The sequence below is a fragment of the Benincasa hispida genome, chromosome 8 (assembly GCF_027475165.1).
Source record: "Benincasa hispida cultivar pf3 chromosome 8, pf3_genome.v1.1, whole genome shotgun sequence".
Classification (NCBI taxonomy): Eukaryota; Viridiplantae; Streptophyta; class Magnoliopsida; order Cucurbitales; family Cucurbitaceae; genus Benincasa; species Benincasa hispida.
In genome coordinates this window covers 40,886,124-40,904,194 of record NC_143485.1, presented here as the reverse complement: position 1 = coordinate 40,904,194, position 18,071 = coordinate 40,886,124, and the positions used below count along the sequence as shown (strand labels likewise).

Below are 18,071 nucleotides of genomic sequence, written 5' to 3'. Positions count from 1 at the left end.
TAAAAAGTGTCAGCAATTTTAACATATACTTGAGTGTTTCACCTGAGCAAGTAATTTGATGAACTGAATAAATCATTTGTTTGGTAGTTGAGATAATGTATGAATTGAAATCTAAACGTTAAGAAATCAAAAAGTCATTTATTATATTGAAATCAATAAAACTATGCAATAATAAGTCCACTAATTTCTATTTGAAGTTTACCAATTATGAAGAAAATATTAAACTATTTACATTCTGAAAGATGTATCTTATCTAGTAAAAAATGCTTAATTAGCTTACATTTCATTGATTTCATATATATATAGTTTAACACAATTTTTTAAAATGGTGAATTAAAACTTTGATAATACATGTCATAATCGTTTAAATTGACAACTATGTACATTTTATATGTTTTTTTGGTGTATCTATGAGTGGCTAATCCAGCTTACGTGCATCTTAACTAGTCTCATGAGACAACTTGTCTCATCTTACAACATTTGAGTGTCAAAAAAATTTGTAGGATATTAAATTTTAGATAAGTGGCCATCGTGAATTGAACTCATAATCTCTTGGCCTTTTTTTTATGATAATATGATAATAACATGGGCAAAATTAAGATTTAAAACTAACATGGACAAAATTAAGATTTCAAAATATCTAGAATAACTCATTCAAAATTTATGTACGTATGCGGTATACATTTTTCCAAAAAAAAAAATCTCAAAAATAAAACTCGATAGCCCGAGCTATGAATGAGTCACTCTCCAAATTGGCTCGTTCAAAATTTTCCCTGAGCTACACAAAACCTAGGATACAAAATCGCACATGGTACCAAACTATTTTACGAACATCACCTCATAAATGAATCTCTATGGCTACATGAACATAGCTCAACTGACATTAAATATGTACTCTCGACTATAAGTTCGGAGTTCCCATTCCATAGATTGCTGAATTCCACAAATATAATATTATATATGATGGATGGAACTAAAACTAAAAGTTAGTTGAGCTAGTATCTTACAAATTGTCTTTCATCCTCCACATTCTTCCTCCCATAAGGATTGCTCTCACTGAATCTATTCCTGCTCCCTTCTACCTTACGCGTTTTCTTCCTGAATTTTGAGGCACTGCTTTCAATGTTAAGGTTGACCTTCGGAGGATTGGAAAAGCAAAACGAAGCAGCAATACCCTGTTCACATATACAAAATTAAGTGCAAATATAGAAAATTTCCCCAATCGAGGTACACAAATTCTTGCACAGAAAACTTTGAGATGCGACAATAAACTCATTTCCAGCTAAAACATATATCCAACCAAATTTTAGTTAGTGAACCTCCTCATTAAGATTTTAGAAGAAAATGGATGATCAGTACCTGCAGATCAAGGCGGTGGACATTGAAAATGTCTTTCATAGAGTGTGAATTGTAGGCTAATAAATAGGATCTGTAAGCATCTTTAGCCGCCTTGTTCAAATGGTAATTACTGCCAACCAGCTTCTCCTGCATCATTCAGTATTTCAAATTTAAGTGCCTGTGCTTGAGTGTTATACTGCTGAGAACACGAACAAAAGGGGAATGAGTTTACCAGGTGAGACTGCACATTGGCCAGTTTTTTATCACTGAACTCATACTCTTTAACGGGAACTTTTGCGGCCTGATAATAGAATATGAACCACAAACAACATATTAAAAGGGCAAAACAGTAAGTGGAACTATTTCAATCCCTCCTATGAGAACAAGCTCCTACAGACATTCAAGTTCAGTGAAGAGCAGAAGTTCGTGCTAATAGACTTCTAATGGACTTAACCCTATGAAGATACCCCGACAGTCTGACACCAACATTGCATACAAATTCAATATAAGTTTTTAGGGAAAATACCAGACCTTTAGATAGCGAAGAAATTGAAGCTCTTCAGGAATCAAGAATAGTAGTGCATTTCCTTTGCTACCTTCTCCTCGAGCTGTCCGACCAACTCTATGAATATATTCCTAAATCCAACAATTTCAAACAACACTAAACTCAGTTAGTATAGGAATTCCAAGCATACTAAATGGGTCATTGACGGAATTAAGTAGCAACAAACACCTTAGGTTCATCTGGAGGATCATACTGCACAATCCAATCCTGAGATGTACGAAATGAAACATAGTTAAATGGTTTTAATAAAACATGTATTCCAGATGCCAGCTATGAATTAAATACAAATGTCATCAGTTACAAAGTAATTGAATAAACAAAGTTAGTTTGCTCGTCATCCTTCCTGGGTTATACTAGCAGAATTGATCTCATTTGATGAAACCAGACGATGGCATATGTGGACACCACACTGCATCTCTCAAAAAACCCCAGAGATAAGGAGACGCACATACCAAAACAAACACTATAAGAAGTACACCCACACACATAATACAGCAAAGAAATGAAAGAAATCAGAGAGAACATGCCACCGTGTGTATGTTGTCAAGAAGTAAGTTGATTGATGATTGACCTTAAAAGGGCGAGAAAATAAAAGCTTATGAGAGAACTTTCCATACCTTTACTATTTTTATGGATTACATTCTTTTTCATGCTATGTCGTAGTGTAAATATGGACACCCTTTTCTAGATTATAGCCTCTCCTTCATGTAAATTGCCTATAGGTGCTGCGAGTTTTAACCCAACCTATTTCATTGTCTCTTCTTTAAAATTAAGAGGGGAAGAAAAAGGATTGCATCCAACCATGTATAAAAAAATATTATTGTGTTTTGTTATAAGAAAATATGACCACCAAGGCAATACAACATTGATTGTTTTTATTGGGTAAATGCATTGACATAGCTAAAAAAGAGGATAACTTACAACAGCGGGGATGTCAAGTCCACGTGCAGCAACATCAGTACATAGTAGGATCCCTGTCTCAGCCTTATTGAAGGCAAAGAAGGTAGAAGTTCTCTTCTGCTGTTTTTGCTTTCCATGAATATCCATGCAATCAATCTTAATGTGTCTAAGAAGGTCCGCGTGAAATGTGACAGAGTTGCAAGATGAGAAGAAGACCATAACTTTCTTAGATAAACTTCTCTTCAAAAAGGAATACAGAACAATGAATCTTTTAGCACTGGGCACAACACAATAACCTTGTTGCAACCCTTCGTTGGTGACCTACAATAACAAATATGTCAAACAACAAATCAGAGGAAAGGACTAAAATTTGAAATCAACATATAAATATCAGCAGATCAGGTTACCTTTGTTCTCCCATCATCAACATCAATATAAATAGGAGTTGACTGAAAAGACAAGCGGACAAGATCTTCAACCTGTTATTTTGAGGATCAGTGGGTAGGAGAGAAGCAAAACCAATCCAAATGAACAAAAGGATTAGAAATTCTTAAAGTGATAACAGTATAAACATCAATGGTAGAAGAGAAAAACCCACAAGGAGAGAAAAAGTATAAGAATTGAATGCAATACACAAACCTTTTGCGTTTGGGTTGCTGAGAACAAAGCAGTCTGCCTATTCTGCAAACAGAAATACAATCAGATTGCAGTGCTGCATGAGAAAAATATTGACCACCACCATAAAAAAATAACGCACCCCCACCCCCAAACAAACATTAACCCCATTTGCTAAGGCAAACCAGGTGATGTGGCAACTTTTATTGAGTATAATTTCTTTATAGGAAACAAAAAAATTCATTGATAAGAAAATCTTGAAAAATCACAATTATTATATCGTAAATGACATACAGCAAAAGTCAATTACCTTTGGTAGGAGCTTTATAATTTGTTTCATTTCTTCCTCAAAATTAGTTTCCAATATCCTGTCGGCTTCATCAATTATGAGACACTGCAAAACAAGTTCAGAGAAAAAATTGTCACGACAAATTTATAAGATTCACGATAACATACAAGTAAATTACCATCATGATTTGATGAGTTGCACAATGCAAATCAGAATAGAAAATGAAAATTGAAATTCTTTAGAGGTGATAAAAACCAACTTGATTGATATTTGATAATATAGTCTATATTATCAACGGAGTAGTTTCTTATCCAAGAAAAACTAAAGCTGAAAAAAAAAAAAGAAATAAACAGAGCACATGAGGAGCAGACCACATGTTGGCAGCAACAACATCATAATGCTTAGCAACAAATTCTCAAGAATCCATTCTTTACTTGGTACAGATGAAAATATTTTCCAATAAAATACATAAATAATGCCCAGAAAATGATAAAACAGGCTATCATTACCTTCAAATTCTTAAACACAAAATTTTTAGTATGCTGAAGATGGTCAAGAAGTCGACCAGGGGTTGCTACTAATAGATTGACCCCCTTAGTGATATGACTAGCCTCCGCTTGTCTGCTAGAACCACCGGTAACAATGCCAAGCGTCTGTGAATGATATTTGAGAAGCTCGTTCGCCACTTCATGTGTCTGGATTATCAAACAATGGTCAGTCGGTAATAATATCGAAAGGTATAATATGGAAGGAAGGTCGAAGTAAAATAACAAGAAAAAGGTTTTGATCGAGCTTCTTCTTGAGAGGTTTTTTTTTCCTTTTAACGAAAGGAACTTTTCATTGAATTAATGAAAAGAGGCTAATGCTCATAATACAAAGAGGCTTATAAAGAGCTTTAATTCAAAACAAGTATAACTAAGGATCAGCGGACGCACTAGGCCATCTCAACTAGGCTGACACTGCCTAAGCACCCTCATCATATCCCCAAAACCAAAGAAATATCTCTAACATGCTATATGTTGGAAATAAGGGGCTTTGTTGATCGTTTATAGCCCCGAGGATATTTTAATATTTTACTTTACCCTAGGTTCATTTCCTTTTTTGTATTAGGGCTTGCTAAAGCCTATAAATACGACTTCTCTTTTAACTTTCATTTTATGCTAAAATAATAAAAAGATACTCTATCTTGGTTTTTTCTTCCTGATCTAGGGTTTTCCACGTAAACCTAGTGTTCTCTATTTTCTATCTTTTAACATGGTATCAAAGCATGGTGACGAAACCCTAGCCGCCATCGGTGAAAAACGACCGATGCAAGATAACCTTAGTTTTGCACTAGCCTCACTTCTGCCACAGTTGTTGATGGGGCCTCTGACCACCGCTACTACTGCAGCTGCCGCTACTTCTGTCCAAGCCGCCGTTGATCGGTATCATCAGTCCTTGCATATCCGACCAACTCTAGCGCCACCACAACCCTTTGATGGAATCCCTAGTGCCACCGCCCTTTTTCACAATGTCGGCGGCACTCCTCCCTTGTTACCGAGTGTTGCGCTGCCTATCCCTCCAACCTTGCTACCAATAGCCGAAACATACACCTTGAAGCTGAGATTGGTGAGTCGCCCACCTACCACAGAGGTAAATCCCCTACCACGGCAACAAGCCCTTTGCAGCCGCCAGGAATCCCCAGCTCCTTTCCCTTCGAGCCACAAGCAACCTACCTACCGTCGCCGGGTCTTCCTCATCATGCACCACCTAGTTACGAACATCAAGGTTCGATTGGTTTTCATGCAAGTTTTCAGCAACAAATCGCTGCTCTTGGGGCAACCCTAGGTGTTTCCATATAGGGGTGATCATTAAAACCGCAAAAACCGAACCGTTTCTAAAAACCGAACCGAACCGAAAACTCAGTGAAACCGAAAAATGCAGTTCGATCCGGTTGGAAGAAATTTTGAAACCGAATTAATTCAGTTCGGTTCAGTTTCACTTTCAAAAACCAAATTTGAAACCGAACCCAATCGTTTTTAAGTAATATATATATATTTATTTATTTATATATTTGAAAAAAGAGTAAAACCGAACCGCTTTTAATTTAAAGAACAAAACTGAACCGAACTGAACCGTTTTTTAATTAAAAAAGAATATAACATGAATTTTTTAAAAATGCCAAAACCGAATTTGAAACCGAACCGAACCGAACCGCATATATGTGGTTCAGTTCGGTTCGGTTTGGTTTCACATTTTAAAAAATTCGGTTCAGTTCAATTTGACCACCGAACCAAACCCTTTCCACCCCTACTTCCACAAACTTAAATTCTAGAACAGTGAATTCTGACATTCCTTCTAATCTACCGATGTATCCAAAGACTCCGGTAACCACTTTCCTGCTTTAACTATTACAAACTATTTGTCTGGATCTATGGGAAATTTCACAAGGTTAATTGCAGGAGAAAAGTTGAATGGTCAGAATTATTTCTCCTAGTCTCAATCCATTAAAATGGCTCTTAAAGGGCGTCACAAGTTTGGGTATCTAATTGGTGAAATACTAAAGCCTAGGCCAAAGGATCCTCAGGAGCATATTTGGAAAGGAGAAGACTCCCTGCTTCGATCATTACTAATTAATAGTATGGAGCCTCAGATAGGGAAACCATTGTTGTATGCTGCGACTGCTCGAGATATCTGGGATGCAATTCAGAAATTATATTCTAAGAGGCAAAATACGTCTTGTCTTTACACTCTGCGTAAACGGGCTCACGAGTGCAAACAGGAGATGATGGATGTCACTTCATACTTTAATAAATTGTCCCTAATCTGGCAAAAGATGGACTTGTGTCGTGAAATTATCTGCGAGTCCTTGTGGAGGTGTCCAATATTCCAAGATTGAGGAAGTCGATCGCGTTTATGATTTCCTAACTGGTTTGAACTCCAAGTTCAATGTAGTGCGAGGCTATATACTGGGACAAAGGTCTATACATTCTCTTATGGAAGTGTGCTCTAAGGTTCGTTTAGAGGAAGACAGAGCCAGTGCTATGAGCATCACGACTGTATCTGCTACTGATTCTGCTGTTTTCCGTGCGAAATTATCTGGTTCTGATAGTGACAAACAAAATGGGAAACAGACCCCAGTGTGTAAACGTTGCAAGAAACCCTGACATACGAAAGATTAGTGCTGGAAGTTACATGGTAGACCACTGAATGGTAGAAGACATCCTCCAAATGACAAGCCCAATCTTGGTCGGGCTCTTATGAGTGAATCTGTGAGTGCCTCCCAATCACAACCTCGAGTGAATTGCCAACGTGACTCTGGTGTCTCTTCCCTTGGGGCCGTTGCTCAATCAGGTACTTCTTAATCCTTAAGTCTCCTCAACATAAATGGTAAGAAACCATGTATACTTGATTCAGAGGCCACAGATCATTTGACTAGATCTTCTGATAATTTTCTATCATACCTTCCAAGTGCTGGTAATGAAAAGATTCATATTGCAAATGGGTCATTTGCTCCTATTGCGAGCAAGGGACATATTTCTCCTTTTGATGGTTTAGCTTTACAGAATGTGTTGCATGTACCAAAAATATTTTACAATTTACTATCTATTAGTAAGATAACTAGAGATCTAAATTGTCAAGTTGCCTTCTCACCTGATAATGTTTTCTTTCAGGATTTGAGCTCGAGGAAGACTATTAGCACTGCCCGACACAATAAACACAATAGAGGATTCTATTTCCTTTTTTATGATACTTGATTCAGAGGCCACAGATCATTTGACTAGATCTTCTGATAATTTTCTATCATACCTTCCAAATGCTGGTAATGAAAAGATTCATATTGCAAATAGGTCATTTGCTCCTATTGCGAGCAAGGGACATATTTCTCCTTTTGATGGTTTAGCTTTACAGAATGTGTTGCATGTACCTAAAATATTTTACAATTTACTATCTATTAGTAAGATAACTAGAGATCTAAATTGTCAAGTTGCCTTCTCACCTGATAATGTTTTCTTTCAGGATTTGAGCTCGAGGAAGACTATTAGCACTACCCGACACAATAAACACAATAGAGGATTCTATTTCCTTTTTGATGATGTTTCCTCTAGGAACACTTATAAGGACGAGTTTATTGTCTTCTTATTTTTCAACTTCAGAAAAAGATTGTATGTTGTGGCATTTTTGCCTTGGTCACCGAAATTTCCAATATATGAAATATTTATTTCCTCATTTATTCAATAAAGTTGATCTCTCTTCTCAATCTTGTAATGTGTGCATTCGTGCAAAATAGCATAGAATCACCTTTCCGTCTCAACCTTACAAACCTTCTCAGTCCTTCACCCTTATTCATAGTGATGTTTGGGGTCCCTTGAGTATTACCACCTCTTTAGTGAAACGTTGGTTTGTGACCTTTGTTGATGATCATACCCGTCTTACATGGGTTTTTCTCCTCACTGATAAACCTGAGGTTTCAACAATTTTACACTTTTGTTGAGACTCAGTTCAACACCAAAATTGCTATTCTTCCTAGTGATAAAGGTCATGAGTTCCTTAATAATACCTTTCGTGATTTTATGTCTTCTAAAGGCATTGTCTAGCAAAGCTCGTGTGTCTATACCCCTCAATAGAATAGGGTGCTAAAAGGAAAAATTGTCACCTCCTCGAGGTTGCACGCTCTCTCATGTTGTCTACTTCACTTCATCTTATTTATAGGAGGATGCAGTTCTGACTGCAGCTCATCTTATTAATCAAATGTCTTCCCATGTCCTTCAACTCCAAACCCCTCTTGAATGCCTCAAAGGAGTCATACCCTACCACGCGGCTTATTCCTGATGTCCCTCTCCGGGTTTTTGGGTGTACTGCCTTTGTTCATAGTCATAGCCTTAACCAAACTAAGTTTACCCTTCGTGCTCAGAAATGTGTCTTCATTGGGTATCCCCTTCACCAGCAAGGCTATAAATGCTTCCACCCTTCTTCCCGAAAATACTTCATCTCCAAGGATGTAACGTTTCTTGAGACCTTTCTTTCCCATTAGTCATCTTCAGGGGGAGAGTATTAGTGAAGAGACTAACCGGTCCACATCTTCAGTCCCTACTGACCTTCCTGAACTCCTTCCTGAACCCATCTTGAGTGCCCATGACACCGTTCTACCCACTAAATAAGTCCCTTGGATAACTTACAAGAAGAATCTCATAAAGGAAATGGTGTCCCCTACTGCTCTGCCGACTCCGGTCCATGAATTTGAACCAACGCAAGCTCAAGGTAATACTGGCCCTGATAATACTAGTGTGTTAAGGATGATATTGTTGATTTGGCTGAGAATGACATGACTGATATGTTAGTTCAAGAGAATAACAGGGTTGCAAGCACTGATGAGACTTCGACAAAAACACAAGAGGGTGAGACTCTTCCTCAAATTAAAAAATGTAATAAAAATCCCATAACAAATGAGGAACCAGACAAACCAGGGGATTATGATATCTCTATTGACATTGCCCATTGCATTGAGAAAGGGCATCAAGTCCTGCACCAAGTACCTCCATGTATAGTTGTCTGTCTTACAATAATCTATCTTCCGAGTTCAAGGCGTTCACTGTCAACCTTGATACAGCAACAATACGGAAAAACATACATATGGCTATGGAAATTCTTGAGTGGAAGACTGTCATCATGGAAGAAATGAGAGCTCTTGAAAAGAATAATACGTGGGACCTTGTTGCTCTTTCTAAAGGGCATAAAACAGTTGAGTGCAAGTGGGTGTTTACTCTGAAGTATATATCAGATGGAACTCTAGACAGGTACAAGGCCAAACTTGTAGTAAAAGAGTTTACTCAAACTTATAGGATAGATTATTCTGAGACTTTCTCTCCTGTAGCGAAGTTAAACACAATCCGGGTCCTTCTTTCTGTTGCAATTCGTAAAGACTGGCCTCTCCATCAACTTGATGTAAAAAATGCATTTATGAATGGTGAATTAGAAGAGGTTTATATGAGATCAAAGATCTAGGGAATCCGAAGTATTTCCTTGGAATGGAGGTAGCAAGATCAAGAGAAGGGATATCTGTCTCACAATGGAAATACACTCTTGACCTGTTAAAAGAAATAGGTATGACTGGATGTAGACCTGCTGACACTCCTATTGAATTCAATGCAAAACTGGGAGATCCTGTTGACAAAGTTCCTATTGATAAAGAGAGATGTCAGCATCTAGTGGAAAAACTGATTTATTTATCTCGCACTAAACCAGAGATTTCCTATGTTGTCAGTTTATGCAGGCACCCTACAAAGAACATATGGAAACTATGAATCCGATTCTGAGATATTTAAAAAGCTCTCCGGATAAAGGTCTGATGTTCAGGAAAACTAATAGGAAATGCATTGAGGCGTATACCGACTCTGATTAGGCAGGATCAGTAATTAACAAAAAGTCTACCTCTAGGTACTGTACTTTTGTGTGGGGTAACCTAGTTACTTGGAGAAGTAAGAAGCAAAGTGATGTTGCTAGAAGCAGCGCTGAAGCTAAATACAGAGCAATAAGTTTGGGAATCTGTGAAGAAATCTGGTTGAAGAAAGTTCTATCTGATCTTCACCAAGACAGTGTTTTACCAATGAAACCCTATTGTGATAATAAAGCGGCTATAAGCATAGCCAATAATCTTGTACAACATAATAGAACGAAACATGTGGAGATTGACAGACACTTTATAAAAGAGAAACTGGACAACGGCAGTATCTGTATTCTGTATATTCCATCTAGTCAACAAGTCACTAATGTTCTCACCAAAGGGTTACTCAGGCAAAGTTTTGACTCACGCGTTAGCAAGTTGGGTTTGATTGACATCTACGCCTCAACTTGAGGGAAAGTGTTGGAAATAAGGAGCTTTGTTGATAGTTTATAGCCCCAAGGGTATTTTAGTATTTTACTTTATCCTAGGTTTATTTCCTTTTTGGTATTTGGGCTTGCTAGAGCCTATAATATGACTTCTCTTGTAACTTTCATTTTATGTTAAAATAATAAAAAGAGACTCTATCGTGGTTTTTTTCTCCCTGTTCTAAGGTTTTCCACGTAAACCTAGTATTCTCTATTTTCTATCTTTTAACACTATATAAACTCAAATCAGTACAACAAAAGACTTAGGACTTAATACAAGAAAACACACTTAAGATATAGAGATAAAAGCATTCCAGTTAAGACAAATACCTTGGATGGAGTAATCTTCGAATAACTTGGATTGTGAACACCAAGAGGATGCAAAGAGCTAGATTGAATTGAATTGATCTAACCAAACTACAGCTTTGTTGTGAAAAACTCTTTAGTTACGCTCGAACCAGATTTCCAACAACGTAGCCTTGACTGCATTTGACCAAAGTAGTTGGGCTTTAGATGAAAGAAATGGTCCTCTTAATACTTGAGAGACATTAATGCCAACCAAACGCCCAAAGACCCACGACACACTAAAGTACGAGAAAATGTTCCACCAACACATACTGAAGTAAGGACAATCAAAAAACAGGTGTTGTAATTCTTCACTGTTTACTTGATAGAGAAGACAAATTGTGGATGATAAATAATGGTCTTGGAGCTTATGTTGCAACACTAATGAGCAATTAAGGGTTCCATAAATCATAATCCAAATCAAAATGTTGATTCTCTTTGGGCTTTTGGACTTCTAAAGAGCTTGGAAAAGACTTTGACAATGATTTAACTAGAGTATTTACCTAAAGATTCCAATGATCAAATTCTTGCATCTAGGAGATAAGAGGGCCTTTTACCTTCCAAAGCACACATTAGTTGCTGAAATTCAATTATTTCCTCTTCCTTCAGCTGTCGTTGGAAAGAAAAATTCCAAGAGAGGGTTGTTGAATCTCAGTGATCTTCTATACAGCCATTCGATGATGTGGCAAGGCAGGAGATAGGGGAAAAAGTGTTTTAAAAGGTTGATCCATCCACCATTTATCATTCCAGAAGAAAATATTCCTTCCGATACCTAGCTTAAAGTTAAAAAGAAATTCAAACCTGCTCCACGTTTTCGAAATATTGATCCATGGACTGCGCAAACTCAAACCAAAATTCTCGGATGTGTGCCATTTATGAGGATCAGTTCCATGAATACTCTTCATAATTCTACACCAAAAAGCGTCGGGCTCCTTCAAAAATCTCCAATTCTATTTGCATAACAAAGCCAAGTTTCTGTTTCCAGGCTACCTATGTTGAGACCTCCCATCTTGCTGTACTTTTAAGGTTAAATCCCATTCACCAAGTGGTTCAGCTTAAATCCTGATTAACCTTCCAAGAAAAAGTTGCACATAATTCTTTCAAGCTCCATTGTTACAGATTTTGGCATCTGAAAGATAGACATGTAATAAGTTGGTAGGTTTGCCTAGACTGCATTGCAAAGGGTTAATCTTCCTCCTCTTGACAGATTATATCTCTTCCATCTATCCACCTTTGAGTGCACCTTGTCAATTATGGGTTGCCAAAAAGAGTGCTGCTTTGGGTAACCACCTAAAGGGAGACCCAAAAAGATGAAAGGAAAGGAACCAGTTGTAAAATTCAATCTGGCTGCTGTAGAATACAGGACATCTTCTTCAATATTAACTCCATAGATAGCTGATTTCTCCCCGTTTACTTTCTGACGAGTACACCATTCGAAGAATCCGAAAGTTTGTACAAGGACATCCAACATTGCTTCATCATATTTGCAAAATGACAAGGTGTCATTTGCAAATTGTAGTATGGATAGGTAGGTTTTGTCCTTCCCAACCGAAAAACCTTCAAAAAACCCATTCTCATGAATTTGAGAGATGAACGAATTTAAGATTTCACTAATTATGAGAAATAAAAACGATGAAAGTGGGTTGCCTCGAAGAATTCCCCTCGATGCTAGGATTCGCCCTCTAGGTCTTCTATTTATATAGACAGAGAATTTCGGATTTCTGACGCATCCATTAATCCATTCAATCCACTTTGAGTGAAAGCCCATTAATGAGAGTGTTCTTTCAAGAACATCCCAATCTACTCAATCAAATGCCTTTTCCATATCAATTTTAAGAATCCAGCCCTTTTTTCCTTTGCTCGGTAATCTTCTACAGCTTCCTTTGCTATAAGAATCGGGTCTAAAATCTGTCTTCCTCCAATGGAGGCACTTTGAGTGTCCGAGATTAAGGATGGCATCACCTTTTTCAGCTCTCAACTAGGACTTTGGTAATTACTTTGTAGGGAGTCGTCGTGGTAAGACTGATGGGTCTAAAGTCTTTGACATAGAGAGTCTCTTCCTTTTTATGGATGAGGCATATAGAATTCTCCTTGATACAAGCATTTAGTTTACCATTTAGATGGAATTCCTCGAACATTTTTTGGAAATTGGGTTGTAAGTTGGGCCAAAATGCCAAGAATAATTAAAACCATTGGGTCTTGAGGCTTTGTTATTTCCAAGTGCTTTTATGGCTTGATGTATTTCCTCACAATGAAAAGGTGCTATTAAGGTGGAATTCTGAGCTACTGAAACTTGCTTCCAATGGCTGTTTGAAGGGATGTATCTTGACCCTGGGATTCTTTTATATAAGGTGGTAAAATATTGCAAGATTTCATCCTCGATTGCCCTGAATGAATGTATAGAAGTTCCTTCACTTGAAAGCAATTCAGTGATCAAATTCCTTCTTTTTCTTTCTGAAAGAAATCTCTGAAAGAAAGAAGTGTTTTTTCATCCCCCAATTTTAACCAATTTAACTTACTTACTTTTTTTAATTAGATTCCTTTCCTCCAGGGAGTATAAGGTCAGCAAATCACTTTTGATTACTAGCCGGAAGTCTTCTTCCAACAAAGGAAGCCCTTCAGTAACATTTGAAGGCTTCCTTTTAACATTTGAACGAAAGAGGACCACCCCTATTAATTCCTTCCAGCTGGAATATGTATATTCCTCCTTCCTCCTACTGAAGTCCACAAGGCGTATTCCACGAACCAACCTTCTCTAGATTTAAATTTTGCTATGCAGTGAACTCCTCTGTCTACTCTATATTTTTCGAAATAAAAATCTAGCAAATTGTCTCCAGGAGATTGTTGAAATTGTCTATCAAATCCTCTGTCATCTCCATCAAACGGGAAACGATCTGCTTCTTTTCAACGCCTTTCATAAGGAACCCATCCTCTTCGAACCACATAGAAATGATGGTTATCAATAACACACCTTTTGACTTCCATAGGAATCAAAGCTCAGGTTTCTTTGCTTTCTGAAATAGTGGTATGAGTTAGGTTTTTGAAGGCTGGAACATTCAAAATTCCGTTGAAATTTGCAGCATATGTCGAAAACTTTGCACTCTCCGAATTCTGATTCTCTCTTTCTTCTTGAGAGGTATTAAAAGAAAGTTTGTATTTGCTATTATGGGGTAACCCTATGGCATAGAACTAAGTTATAAAAGAGGCATTCCCCTGCCAAGCTTCTAGAAATTTTGTTTTGTTGGGTTGCTTTGTGGCTTGTAATAGGTTTAAAGGAAGATTTTCATTTTCTTTCTTGGAACTTCACAATCGTGAAGGAAGTTCTTATTTCATCTTTAAAAATACATTATTGTTAAAAGATAGATTTAGGGAGTGAATCCGAGTTGTGAGACTATACACAATTTTTAGCCTCTATAGCTTCATGATCATTTTGTATATTTATAATCATAATTCATTTTTATAAATACAAACCGAAGCAGATTCTTCCAGTAAAAAATAAAAGATTGTAAGCTCCTATAGCATTGATATGAGGAGACAACAAATTCTAACTCATTAAAAGAGAAAAGCAGAACGGGGGAAATTTTTCCAACCTGTATTGCAAGCTCCCGTGTTGGGCAAATAATGATAACACCAGTTCCATTACGAGGAGTAAAACAGATGCGATGTAGCAGCTCCACAGCAGGTATAAGAAAGGCAAGGGTTTTCCCTGATCCAGTCCTTGCAGCTCCAAGAACATCTTTGCCAGCCAGAAAAGGCGGAATTGCTCTATCTTGAATCTGCATTGGTTATGCCAGGAAAATTTGAGAAAACTCTAACTCCATATTAGTTTTGCTACTAAATTCGAGCTGAAAATTAATATTTCGCATGCATATCAAAAAGAGAAGCCTCACAACCGGTGCACAATTCATTAAAAAGAACTAACCCCATCAAAACCTATTTATAGGAAACATTAAACCACTGATTAACATGAGTTAGGGGCTAAACATTTTTTCAGCATTCTCATTCATGACCTCAAAATAATACTTGTTACTTGCATACTTCGGGTTCTAAATAGCAATCAGCAAAAGTTCTGCCCTCTGAAATTAAAGTTAATCCCCTTTTCATTTTCCTCAACAATGTAAGCAACTAACCAGAAAACTACAAATTCAAGGGAATCCTAGCAAAAATTTATAATAAATTGGCCATGGCCAAGCAAAAATATGACCTGAGTCATATGCTCAAATCCCATGTCCTTAATCGCCCGGAGAGTTTTCTCCGACAATTCAAGGGAATCAAATGAAACGGTGCTCATAATTCCAGAACCACCAGTCTTAACCTTCTTTTTCTGGTTCTTTTTCTCCCCGTCCTTCTCCACTTCTACTTCCACACCATCCTCTCCTTTACCATCACCAGTACTTTCATGTCCCTCCAACTCGCCCTTCTTCGTTTTCGCCTGTCTCTTTTTATTCTTAATCTTCTCCTCTTCTTTCGCTTTCTCCTCCGGTACATTACCTTCACCATCTCCTTTCCCTTCTTCTTCTTCTTCACCTTTCATTGTATTTTGAAGTTCCGATTCTTCCGCACCTGTTGAAGGAAGATTTTTCTTTGGTCTCTTCCTCTTGCGCCTTTTGTTCATTACCTCAACCTCTGATGAGGACGGAACTTTCTCGTCCAGTACCACCATGGCAGTGACTTCCAAGTGATGATTCTCACTTACCCCCTGTTTGGGTGCGGCGGTTTGGTTGAAAAGATGCAGCGTCCGGCGGAAGGGAACAGTGTACGAGGTGCAGTAGCTGGTTGGGGGGCCGTGAAATAGGGTTTAGAGAGAGATTAAGATGGCGTTTGTTTGAGAGAATTGAGAGGGAAATAAGGGTGAAAATGTGTAGAGATATTTATTTTTGTTTGGTACAAATTTTAAAGTTTTAGTATCTATATAAAGAAAAAATTAAAAGGATGTTGTTTTTTTTTAAACTATTTAGGAAAATATCGTTGTTTTCAACTATTTGTAAAAATATTGTTTTTTTTTTTAAAAATAAGTCGAGGGTTCAAAATTCGAACTTTGAACCCTCGACCTTGCCCCAACATTATTATTGAGTCTGTTTAATTATCATTCCGAAGTCCTTCCTCATAATTATTTGTTGTGAAGAGAACGAAAGACCTTCCTCATTCTAGAGATCTTCCTCATAACACTCATAATTATTTGATGTGTTAAAAATAATTTTGTATTGGGAGAGAACGAAAGAGGGAAGAGTAAGAGAGAGAGCGAGATTATGAGAGATAGCGAGATTTGAGATAGCGAGATTTGAGAGAGCGAGATTTTGAGAGAGCGAAATTTTGAGAGAGAGCGAAAGAGCGAAAGAGAGATCGAGATTTTGAGAGCGAGAGCGAGATATCCATATAAATTTTCACTTTTTTCTTTTTTTAATTATTACACATCTCACCTTCTTCTTTCTTTCTTTCTTTCTTTTTAATTTTTCATTTTATAAAATACAATTTCTAAAAATATTTTTTATTATTTATAATTTAAATAAATAAATATTAAAAAAAACTTCATCAAAATCTTGGTACCAAATGTACAAAAGGAATCCAAGATCATTATTATAAAATCTTTTAAACTATTGCCTCACTACTGTGATTAAAATTTATGTTCTTTATATCAATAATACAATCTTATTTATAAACTTGCATGTGAAGGTTTTGAGTGCTGATTTGATTTATTATGTCCCCAAATTATTATCTAAAATATGTAAATTTGAATATTGAACTTTTTTTTACCTAACTTTTAGATTTAGACTATCTGATGTTATTATTTATGTCAGTGACATTTAAAAACTTCTATATCAAAATAATTACTATTCATAATATATAAAACGAATAAATTAAAAAAAATAATATCTCATAAAAATTTAAAAAAAATGTAAATTAAACATCTCATTTATATAAAAATAATTACAAAAATCAATGTGTCCCACAAGGCGGACGTCATCGATTTCGAGCTGGTTGTCGTCGTCGACTTCGAACTTGAGGTTGCTCGAGTTCTTCTTGATGTTGCTCTGGTACCTGTGCAGGCACTTCATAATATAAATATTCATTATGCTCTCCACGACCCCGACCATGTCCATGCACGTATGAAGACGAAGGACCAGCCTCTGAGTCATAATGTCCTGAATCAAATGCTGGCATCATCATCATCATCAGACTAACGTAATCAATTTGACTTTGCATCTGCATCATAGGGGCAACTCTTCCACATTATGTACAACCTCATCAAACTCATCTTCTTCTCGAATAGGTCTTCTACGTCTAGAAATTGGTGGAGGAACAATAGGAATATCGTACATATAATGAATTTCCTCCATATAGCTTTGGTTGTCACTACATATAGCAAGAACCTAGTTCGGATCATTCGCAACCTCACGGAGTCTACGGTTGTTCGATCTCTGTGAATTATAAAATAATTAGATAATATTTAAAATAAATTTAAATTAAAAATAATTAAATAATATTCATTTACCAGATGACCCACAACTGCTCCCGGACGAGTGATGTAGCACCTTGTGATATTATTATACCAATAAAAATATTCTGGAGTGACATCTGTGTCAAACTGTTCAAGAGAAACCCCCACTGCAATAAACCTTGCACGATAGTGCCATCGCACTACCAAATGTGCAACTTTTTTCGGACCAATCTCCAGTCCTTAGGTCAATATCATGTAGTACGGGTTCAGTATTACAAGGCGATGGGACATTCTACTGAAAACTAAATTGTCTCATCACCCTGTCAGGAAGATGTCACTCACCAATGTGAAAACATATGAGAGGACTCATTGTCCGCCATATGTTTTGACCATTCGTACAAAAATTAGGCAAAGTATGCATAATAATTTTGTACGGCTCCCAAATAACCTGAAACACAAAATATTATATTAAAGAATATTAAAGACAAATACAATAAAAATGTGTATAAAATAATCAATTAGGTTTAGTGTAATGTACCTGTTCAGGTTGAAGCAGATCAAACATGTATCTATACTGCTGACTACATGTGTGGTTGTCCTAGTCACACAAAATTTGTCTCTCTACTTAAATTTTTAAATTGATAATTTAGAATTTAAATTAACTAGATCAATGATATAAAAATTAAATTGAATTAAAAAAAACATACCGAGAACCGTAGGCTCGTCCAACT

General features: G+C 36.8%; 1 protein-coding gene across 2 annotated transcripts; it reads right to left on the bottom strand.

Moving 5' to 3' along the window:
* Positions 1–629: 629 nt before the first annotated feature.
* LOC120083828 (DEAD-box ATP-dependent RNA helicase 51-like) lies at positions 630–15,787 on the bottom strand. 2 transcript variants are annotated; one of them, XM_039039714.2, is made up of 12 exons: positions 15,106–15,787; positions 14,492–14,677; positions 4,217–4,402; positions 3,729–3,812; positions 3,443–3,484; positions 3,211–3,282; positions 2,825–3,124; positions 2,072–2,110; positions 1,870–1,974; positions 1,571–1,639; positions 1,360–1,485; positions 630–1,175 (listed from the first exon to the last, which is right to left on the bottom strand). In XM_039039714.2, exons 1-12 carry the CDS (start codon positions 15,562–15,564, stop codon positions 996–998), a joined length of 1,848 nt encoding a protein of 615 aa, XP_038895642.1. In that variant the 5' UTR covers positions 15,565–15,787; the 3' UTR covers positions 630–995. The 2 variants fall into 2 exon arrangements, with proteins under 2 accessions (XP_038895642.1, XP_038895643.1); XM_039039715.2 differs by lacking the exon at positions 4,217–4,402.
* Between the last annotated feature and the right edge of the window lie 2,284 nt (positions 15,788–18,071).

Bases quoted from the DNA above. Each gene is read 5' to 3' on its own strand.
- LOC120083828 (XM_039039714.2), bottom strand. From the start codon at position 15,564: ATGGTGGTACTGGACGAGAAAGTTCCGTCCTCATCAGAGGTTGAGGTA. The intron at 1,975-2,071 runs GTGTTTGTTGCT...TGTTGGATTTAG, and splicing joins ATCCTCCAGATGAACCTAAG to GAATATATTCATAGAGTTGG. The intron at 1,640-1,869 runs GTCTGGTATTTT...TTCTATTATCAG, and splicing joins AATTTCTTCGCTATCTAAAG to GCCGCAAAAGTTCCCGTTAA.